This window comes from Rhincodon typus, unplaced genomic scaffold (assembly GCF_021869965.1).
Source record: "Rhincodon typus isolate 14 unplaced genomic scaffold, sRhiTyp1.1 hic_rhity00000135, whole genome shotgun sequence".
Lineage (NCBI taxonomy): Eukaryota > Metazoa > Chordata > Chondrichthyes > Orectolobiformes > Rhincodontidae > Rhincodon > Rhincodon typus.
In genome coordinates, this window is record NW_025965773.1 from 35,593 (window position 1) to 46,334 (window position 10,742).

A 10,742-nucleotide genomic window follows, 5' to 3' on the forward strand; every position below is an offset into this window, starting at 1 on the left:
CCCTGCTCTCCCTCGGCCTGGTCCAGGACTGCTCCCTGCTCCCCCTCGGCCAGGTCCAGGCCTGTTCCCTGCTCTCCCTCAGCCTGGTCCAGGACTGCTCTCCTGCTGCTACAGCACTAGTTCCAGGCACCTGCTCATGTGAGCTGCTGCTGAAGTGGAAGCTCATTCAGAAATCTCCCACAAACCTTCCCTCTAATTTATTGTCTAATACATGGTCACCGGGTAGGAGGTTGACGTGAGGCAGTGGGTAGCATCCCTGTGTCTGTGCCAGAGGTTCTGGGTTCAGGTCCCACTCTAAGACTTCAAGGCCCAGGGAGGCGTGTTAAGGAAGGTTGGTTATCAACCTGTAAAGCCTTCCTATAGACAACAATGGCATGTGGTTAGAGGGGGAGAGATTCCTGGTCAACCATGGGATGGAAGGAATGCAGGAGGCTCCCCATTCAGAGTGCTGGACTATAACAGGCAGGTTACCACAAGGTTACCACAGCAACGTGGACTCTCTGGCACAGTTGGCTGCACAGTCAGAGTGGATTGATGTCAACCGCATGGGATTCGATCTTTGTTCCGGCCGGGATGGATTCAGAATCTTGCTCCACCCGTGGTGAAGATCACGGCACTGGGGACCAAACTTTCCATCGGACACCTTTCTACACATGGGGCCACCTGCCCATCTGTTTCACTCCTCCTTCCTACACTACCCATATGATTAAGGTACCTCTGTACCACTGTAATTAGAGGATAAAAACATTTGAAGAGAATTTAACAATAATGTTGGAAATACAAACAAATGCAGATCCACAGAAATTCGCACATTTTAAACTCAATCTTTTGGCCACCCAAGTGATGAAATTCTGAGAAGATATGCAGCTCCCACCACCTGACCTTAGCCAAGAGGGACAGAGGTGACCCCTGCTGTCCCTCAGTTTCTACTGAGATGATGTACTGCTTCTAATTGGCTGTGGGACTTTAGATTACAGAGCCCAGTACATCATTGAAAAACCCCCAAAATCCTCAAACCTCCAATTCCCAAAACCCTGGAAACACCAAATCCCAAAAAACCCACACACTCCTAAAAACCCCAATCCCCCTCAAAAACCTCAAACTCCCACAAAACCCCAATCTCCGAAACCCCAAACCTCCACAAAAACCCCAATCCCCCACAAAAACCCCAATCCGCCACAAAAGCCCCAATCCCCCACAAAAACCCCAATCCCCCACAAAAACCTCAATCCCCAAAACCCAAACCCTAAATTCCTAAATAACCTAAAAGATTTCAAACCCTATGCACCCTTGATATTGCCAAACTTCCAAAATACTAAATCTACAAAAATCGCAATCTCATGAAAACATCAAACTCACAAAAACCCCAAATCCACAATTTCTTAAAATCCTGCAAACCCCAACTTGAAACAACACAAATCCAAAAATCACAAGCAACAAGTGTCCAAAACTCCAACACAGTGTCTGCATGTGTCTGTGTTGTTCATGCATGTGTCTGCGTCATGTGTTCATGCATGTGTGTGTCTATGTCACGTGTGCCTACGTCATGTGTATCTGCATCATGTGTTGTGTGTGTTCATGCATGTGTGTGTGTGTGTGTGTGTGTGTGTGTGTGTGTTCGTATACGTGCATGTAACACATGACAAAGATGGTTTCTGTATTCTGCAGCAAGACTATGTCTGCTGGTGTCCTCTTAGTGCTTCTGTCAACTCCCGTTCTCGGTGGGGACAGACAAGATTGGATCCCGTGAGCTGTCTCACCTCTTCAATGTCAGAGTGAGTAATAACTCAAACCAGCAAGGAGTGGCGTGTCGGCAGAGAAAGGGCAGGAACTCATGGCCGGAGGGACTGGGAAGAGACTGGGGCTGGCAGGTCTGGGGAGAGGTCGGAGCCGGAGGGACTGGGAAGAGACTGGGGCCATGGGAAGCTGTGAGCTATACAATGCAAAACCATCATGGGAGGGGGCAATTGATGGGTAAAGGTGAGGATCATGCTCCTCCTGTCACCTCCTTGATGTCTGTTTTCTTTTCATTAATCCTAGCCTTTGGACACAGTAACTACAAAAACATAGATAAGTCCCCTGGGCCTGATGGGATTTATCCAAGGATTCTATGGGAAGTGAGAGAAGAGATCGCAGGACCTTTGGCGATGATCTTTTCGCCCTCACTGTCCACGGGTATAGTGCCGGAAGATTGGAGAGAGGCAAACGTCATTCCCTTGTTCAAAAAAGGGAATAGGGATAACCCTGGAAATTACAGGCCAGTTAGTCTTACGTCAGTGGTGGGCAAATTACTGGAAAGGGCTCTGACAAATAGGATTTATGATCACTTGGATAGGCACAGTTTGATTTGTAATAGTCAGCATGGATTTGTGAGGGGTAGATCATGCCTCACAAACTTTACTGAATTCTTTGAAGAGGTGACCAAACACGTGGATGAAGGTAGAGCAGTGGATGTGGTATACATGGATTTAAGTAAGGCGTTTGACAAGATTCCCCATGGGAGGCTCATGCCTAAGGAGGCATGGGAGAAGGGGGAAATGTGGCAGATTGGATTCAGAATTGGCTGACCCTTAGAAGACAAAGGGTGGTAGTGGAAGGAAAATATTCAACATGGTGCTCAGTCACGATGGTATAACACAAGGATCTGTTCTGGATCCTCTTCTATATGTGATTTTTGTAAATGATTTGGATGAAGGAGTGGAGGAGAGGATTAGTAAGTTCGTGGACGATACGAAGGTGGGTTGAGTTGTGGATAGTGCGGAGGGTTGTTCTAGGTTACAAAGGGACATTGATAGGATGCAGAGCTGGGCTAAGAAGTGGCAGATGGAGTTTAACCCTGAAAAGTGTGAGGTGATTCATTTTGGAGGGACAAATTTGAAAGCAGAATACAGGGTTAACGGAAAGATTCTTGGCAGTGTGGAGGAGCAGAGGGATCTTGGGGTTCATGTCCACAGTTCCCTGAAAGCTGCCACCCAGGTGGATAGAGTTGTTAAGAAGGCGTATGGTGTGTTAGCTTTCATTAATAGAGGGATTGAATTCAAGAGCCGTGAAGTTATGCTCCAGTTATACAAAAGCCTGGTTCGGCCATATCTGGAGTACTGTGTCCAGTTCTGGTCGCTTCATTACAGGAAAGATGTGGAAGCGTTGGGAAAAGTTGCAGAGGAGATTTACCAGGATGTTGCCTGGAATGGAGGGAAGGTCTTATGAGGAAAGGTTGAGAGAGCTAGGGCTTTTCTCTTTAGAACGACGAAGGATGAGAGGTGACTTGATAGAGGTGTACAAAATGATCAGAGGTATAGATAGAGTGGACAGCCAGAGACTTTTTCCTAGGGTGGAGGTAGCTATTATGAGGGGACATAGTTTTAAAGAGAGTGGAGGTAGATATAGGGGAGACGTCAGAGGTAGGTTCTTTACTCCGAGAGTGGTAGGGGCATGGAATACATTGCCGGAGAGGATAGTAGAGTCGGCCTCATTAGGGGCATTTAAGCAGCTATTAGATAGGCATATGGATGATAGTATAAGGTAGGGATGGAGGTTAGATAGACCTTAAGTTTAGGGTTAAAGTTCGGCACAACATCGTGGGCCGAAGGGCCTGTACTGTGCTGTACTGTTCTATGTTCTATAGAACTGTACAGTGCAGTAATGAGCCCTTTGGTCCACAATGTTGTGCCAAACGTGACACCAAATTAAACTAATCCCTTCTGCCTGTCCTTGGTCCATACCCCTCCATTCCTTGCATATTCAGTGCTTTATCCAAAAGCCCCTTAAACACCCCTATCATATCTACCTCCACCACCACCCCCTGGCAACACGCTCAACACTCCTACCACTCTCTGTGTAAAAAACTTGCCCCTCACATCTCCTTTGAACTTCCCCCTCTAACCTTAAATAAATGCCCTCCAGTATTAGACATTTGAAGTCTGGAAAAAATATTTTGACTGGCAACCCTATCTATGCATATCGTAATTTCAAAGATTTATATCAAGTCTCTCCTCAGTCTCCACCACTTCAGAGAAAACAACCTGAGTTTTTCTAGCCTCTCCTATAGCTCATACCCTCTAATCCAGGCAGCATCTGGTAAACCTCTTCTGCACCCTCTCCAGAGCATCCACATCCTTCCTGTAATGTGGCAACCAGAACTGAATGCAGTACTTTAAGTGTGGTGTAACCAAAGCTGCAACATGACATCCTGACTCTTATACTCAATCCCCCGACCAATAAAGGAAGCATGCCATACGTCTTCTTTACCACCCTGTCTACTTGCCTGGCCACTTTCAGGGAGCTATGGACTTGAACCCAAGACCCTCTGTATATCAATGCTGTTCAGGATCTTACTATTAACTGTACACTTTTTAACATTCGATCTCCCAATGTGCAGCACGTCACAATTACCCGGATTATACTTCATCTGCCATTTCTCCACCAGTATCTGCAACTGATCTACATCCTGCTGTATCCTTTGATGAACTTCTACACTATCCACAACTCCATTGATATTTCTACTGTCTGCAAACTTACTAACCCACCCATCTACATTTTCATCCAAGTCATTTATGTATATCACAAACAACAGAGGTCCCAGTACGGGTCCCGACCCTGCGGAATACCTCTAATTATGGACCTCCAGCCAGAAAAACACCCTTCCACAACGACACTCTGTCTTCTATGGCAAGCCAATTCTGAATTCACGTGGCCAAGTCACCGTGGATCCCACACATCTTAATCTTCTGGATGAGGCTACCATGAGGGACCTTGTCGAAAGCCTTTCGAAAATCCATCCTTTCCAAATGCGCGTAAATCCAATCCCTGAGATAGCTTAGTAACCACTGATGTGAGACTCGCCGGTCTGTAGTTTCCTGGATTATCCCTATTTCCCTTCTTGAACAGAGGAACAACATTAGCTACTCGTCAGTCCTCTGGGACCTCTCCAGTGGCTTGTGAGGGTACAAGATCTTAGTCAAGGCCCCAGCAATCTCCTCTTTTGTCTCCCTCAATAACCTGGGGTAGATATCATCGGGCCCTGGGGACTTATCCACCCTAATGTTCTTCAAGAGATCCAACACCACTTCTTTCTTGATCTCAAAATGTCCTAGCCTATTAGCATTCTCTACACAAATCTCACCATCCTCTATATCCTTTTCCTAGGTGACTATCGACTCAAAGTACTCATTTAGGATCTCACCCACATCCTCTGCCTCCAAGCACAACTTCCCTCCTTTATCCTCTTGTTTTTAATGTATATATAGAATGCCTTGGGATTCTCTTTAGTCCTACTTGCCAAGGTCATTTCATGGCCCCTTTTGCTCTTTCTAATTCCCTGCTTGAGTTCGTTCCTGCTTTCTTTATTCCTCATGGGCCCTTTCCAATTTTAGCTTCCTAAACCTTACAAAGGCTTCTTTTTTCCTTTTGATTAAACTCACAACCTACTGGTTATCCAAGGATCCCTTACCTTGCCATCTTTACTTCCTCTTTACTGGAACAAGCCGGTCCTAAACTCTGATCAGTAGATCTTTAAACATTCACCCACATCAAATGCGGTCTTGCCTGCTTACAGCTCCTCCCAATTAACACTCCCTAGCTCCTGCCTAATACTGACATAATTTGCCCTCCCCTGATTTTGTACCTTCCTGCAAGGTCTGCATTATTCATAACTATCTTAAAACTTAAGAAGTTGTGTTCACTGTTTCCAAAATGCTCTCCCAGTGAAAGGTCAGGTCCAGTATGGCCCCTCCTCTAGTTGGACTGTCCACATCTGTTTCAAGAAACCCTCTTGGATGCACTTAACAGACTCGGCCCCGTCTAAGCCTCTTGCTCTAAGGGAGTCCCAGTCAATATTGGGGAAATTAAAGTCACCCTCTTTGACAACCCTGTTATTGTTGTATCTTTTCATAATCTGCCTACCTATTTGTTCCTCAATGTCTTGGTGGCTGTTGAGGAGCCTTTAGTATAATCCTATCAGAGCAATTACACCCTTCTTATTTTTGAGGTCTATTGATATTGCCTCAGCAGATGAGCCCTCCAGTATGTCCTCTCTGACAGAGTGCAGATGTAACATTTTCCCTGATTAGTAATGCAACTCCTCCATATATAAATACTAAATATAAATCCATCTCACAACTGCGATGTGTAGTTTGATTTATATGTGTCAATGAAACTCTACCTTTTCTCACATATTTCAAATCCCTCATAAAAGTGGCGACAGGAGAATATGCTATATTGTTGGTCACATTTTGCATGTTTTAAGGATTAAACACCCCTATCCTCCTCTTAATTGTAGATGGAATTGTGTTAACAAATGGTGGGCACGAACTGGAGTTTCACATGTGTACCTATAGAAACAAACAGAATAGGACATGAATAGGCCATCCAGGCCTTTGAGCCTTCTCTGCCTTTCAATAGAATCATGGCCGATCATCCACCTCAGTACCCTGTTCCTGCTTTCTCCTCATACTCTTATCCCTTTCGCTCAAAGAATGATGTCTAACTCCTTCTCATAAACAATCTGGCCTCAACCACTTTCTGCAGAGAATTCCACAGACTCAGTACTCTCTGGATGAAGTCATTTATCCTCATCTCAGTCCTAAATAGCTTACCCTATAATTTAAATTATGACCCCTGGTTCTGGACTGCCAATCATCAGAATATCCTTCCTACATTTACCTAGACTATTTCTGTTAGAATTTTATAGGTTTCTATGAGATCCCCCTCATTCTTCTCGTGAATATAGTCCTAACCAATCCAATCACTCCTCATATATAAGTCTTGTCATCCCAGAAACAATCTCGTAAACTTTCGTTGCACTCCCTCTATAGCCAGAATATCCTTTGTCAGTTAAGGAAACCAAAACTACACACATATTCCACTGTGGTCTCATCAAGGTCCTGTTTAACTGCAGCAAGACATCCCTGCTCCTGTACTTGAATCCTTTCCCTATGAAGACCAACATATACAGTTTGTTTTCTTCGCTACCTGCTCCACTTGCATGTTTACCTTCAGCAACTGGTTTACAAGGACACCCGGGTTTTATTGCATCTCCCCCTTTCCTAATCTATCACCATTCAGATAATAATCTCCTTCCTGTTTTTGCTACCAAAGATATAACCCATATTTACCCACATTATACTCCATCTACCATGCGTTTGCCCTCCCACTGAATTTGTCCAAATCACATTGAAGCATCTCTGCATCCTCTTCACAGTTCACTCTCCCACCCAGCTTTTTGTCATGTGCAAACTTGGAGATAGTATCCCTCGTCTAAATCATCGAGAATAGCTGGAGTGCAAACACTGATCCCAGCAGCACCCCAGTAGTTACTGCTGCCAGTGGAAAAAAGACCTGTTTATTCCTACTTTGTTTCCTGCCTGCCAATCAATTATCTACACAACCATATCCATATCACTTCACTACCCCCAATCCCATGCACTTTGATTTTACATGCTAATCTCTGATGTAGGACCTTATCAAAAGCCTTCTGAAAGGCCAAATACACTACATCCACTGGCTTCTCTGATCAACTCTACAAGCTAGATCCTCAAAGAATTCCAGTAGATTTGTCAAGCACAATATCCTTTTGCAAACTCACACTGACTTTGTCCAATCCGGTCACTGTTTTCCAAGTACTCAGCTTTCATAATGTCTCTAGCATTTACACCAATACCGATGTCAGGCTGACTGGTCTATAATTCACCGTTTTCTCTCTATCTCCTTTTTAAACAGATGCGTTACATCACCTACTATCCAATCAGCAAGAACTGTTCCAAGGTCTATAGAATCTTGGAAGATGATTCTCAATGCATCCACTATTTCTAGAGCCACTTCCTTAAGTACTCTGAGACTATCGGGATCTGGGGATTTATCAGCCTTTAATCCCATCAATTTCCCCAACACCATTTCTCTACTAATACCGATTTCCCTCAGTTCCTTCCTCTCGCTAGACTCTGTGTGTGCTAAAATGCTTATGACATTATTTAATCTCCTCTTTAGCAAGGAATGCTACCCATCTCTTTTTTTCAATTCATTCATGATGTGAGGGCATCATTGGCTAGGCCAGCATTTATTGCCCATCCCTAATTGCCCAGAGGGTGAATAAGAGTCAACCACATGCTGCGAGTCTGGAGTCACATGTAGGCCAGACCAGGTAAGGGCAGCAGTTTCACTCCCTAAATTCATTAGCTAACCAGATGCATTTTTCCCAACAATCAACAATGGCTTCATGGTCACCATCACGCTCTTAACTCCAGATTTTTACTGAATACAAATACCACCATTTGCCGTGGCAGGATTCAAACTCAGGTCACCAGAACACTACCTGGGTCACTGGATTAAAGTCTAGCTGTAACACCACTGGGCCATCACCTCCCCTTAAATCTCATCTTTCTAAAAACTGAATGCCCATACTTGGTCACCCTGCAGCCATGTCCACAATCCCAACAATATCATACACATTTACATCTATTGGCATGACCAGTTCATCCACTTTATTGAGAAAGCTCCGCACATTGAGGCATAATGCAAAAGGGCTTGTCTTTGTAACTTTCTTAGTCCCATTTGCGTTGTTTTAAACTTTGGTCTTGATTGATTCTTCTCCTTGAATTCTCTGCCTGTCACTTTTCTTATTTCCCATTCTGTCTTTTGTTTTTGCCCTAGTTTCAACTCTTCTATCTCCCTGCATAAATTCCCATCATCCTGCCATTTTTGTTTGACTATTCTCATGAGCAAATACTGTCCCTAGGACCTCAGTTCTAGCCCTGCTCAGGTGCAACCCATCCCTCCTTCCCCCAGAACAGTCCCAGTGTCCAAGGAATCTGATATCCGTTGCATCATCTCTTCAGCCACTTGTTTATCTGATGTATTCTACTCTTTCTACTCTGACTAGCACATGGCACTGGTAGCAATCCTAAAATATTAGGTCATACTTTTAAACTTACTTACTGACTCCGTATATTCTGTTTTTAGGATCTCGTACTTTGTTTATACCTATGTTGTTGGTACATCGTCTTATGAATAGCAACAGACTGTAATTAGGATTGTTAGGAGTTGGTTGCATGTCTTGTTGTACTCCACAAACAACTGCTTATAAAAGTGTGCAAAGATTGGTTTCGTTTCCATCTTTCACCATTTAGCTTTCTGGAGTTCAACATCTCCATATCCCCTTGTCACCTGTAGGGCAGTCAATATCAAGGCAATGCAGTTCACACCAATTTTATGTTGACATTTCTCACTTACGGTGACATGTTCGAAGTCTTGTCCAAGTTCCGGTGATCCTGCTATTACCTCTCGCTCTGCGATCCACTGCTCCAGTTCATCAACCTCTCGGTTTAACTGGAACAGCCAATAATATTGCTCCAGCTTGCCTTTCCGCTCCTCAGCAAGGTCCTTCAGGCTCACATACAGACGATCAATTTGAGATTGCTGTTTGCTGATCTGCTCACTGCACCAGAAGCACATAGTTAGAATGACACCAGTCTGTCGTATAGTGACCTGACCACTGGAACAAAATGTGACCACACAAACCACCTCCTAATGTCATGACATCAAGAGTTCCTTGAGGTTCACATATATGAACAGGTAAGTTGTAACAGTTGTTACAAAGGCTTATAGGACCCTTGGGTTTGTGAATAGAGGCACACAGCGTAAAAATAAGGAAGTGAGGCTAAACTCTACAAATCATTTGTCAGACCACATTTGGAGTATTGTGTTCAGTTCTAGGCACCTTGATTTAGGAAGGATATTAAAGCCCTGGAGAATGTGCAAAGGAGATTTATTAGAATGATACCAGGAATGAGGGGTTTTAAATATAAGGAAAGATTAGAGAAATTTGGCTTATTCTCCTAGGAGGAGAGAAGAGTAAGGGGTGACCTTATTGAGGCAATCAAAATTATGAACAATTTTGACAGGATAAAGAAGGATATTTTATTTCCACTGGTTGGTATGTCAGTAACTAAGGGTCACAATTTTAAGGCTGTCAGCACGAGAGCCAGGAGTGAGATAAGAAGAACTCTCTTTACTCAAAGAGTTGTTAGGATTTGGAATGCATTGCCTGGAGACAGATTCCATAGGAGGTTCTGAAAAACAGCTGAATATAATTTGAAAGTGATGAATTTAAAGGGCTACAGAGGTAGGACTGGGCAATGAGACTAGTTAGGTTGCTCGATCAGGAGCTAGTACAGACACGATGGGTCAAATAGCCTCTTTCCATACTATAATATCCTATGATTCTATTCTATAAGTCTCATCAACATAGAACTTACCCTCAACCAAAGCTCACAAGAAATACCAAGGCGAACATATGAAATACAAGTAGAGTAGACTATTCAGACCCTTGACCCTACTCTACCATTCAATAAGATCAGAGAATCACTACAGTGTAGGAGGAGGCCATTCGGCTCATCATGCCTGTAACAACTCTACTGTCTAAACCAACTCCATTTTCTATAATCTCCTATCCTTTCCCCATATCTCTGCACACTACTTCTATCAAAAGCAAACTATCCAATGCCCTCTTGAATACCTCAACTGAACCTTCCTGCACCACTTTTCCAGGCAATGCATTCCAACTGCTCACTGTGTAACAAAGTTGAATTCATCATATGATCCTCGCTTTGTTTCCATATCACTTTAAATCAAGGCTGATCTACGCTCCCATCTAGGGGTAGGCATCCTCCGTCTCTCCAGAAGGCAGATAAGGGTGGGGAGGGAAATATATCCTTGGTAGTGGGGTCAGGCAGATAAGGGTGGGGAAG

The 10,742-nt window shown here is 43.9% G+C and overlaps 1 protein-coding gene across 1 annotated transcript in view; it reads right to left on the reverse strand.

The window, feature by feature from the left end:
• Positions 1-9,447, reverse strand: part of LOC125488287 (spectrin beta chain, non-erythrocytic 4-like) — a gene marked incomplete at its 3' end in the record, with an annotated part of 26,214 nt that extends 16,767 nt beyond the window's left edge. The window contains exon 1 of the mRNA XM_048621220.1: positions 9,226-9,447. Coding sequence (XP_048477177.1) covers positions 9,226-9,447 — 222 coding nt within the window. The remainder of the gene's footprint in view (positions 1-9,225) is intronic.
• Positions 9,448-10,742: the final 1,295 nt, after the last annotated feature.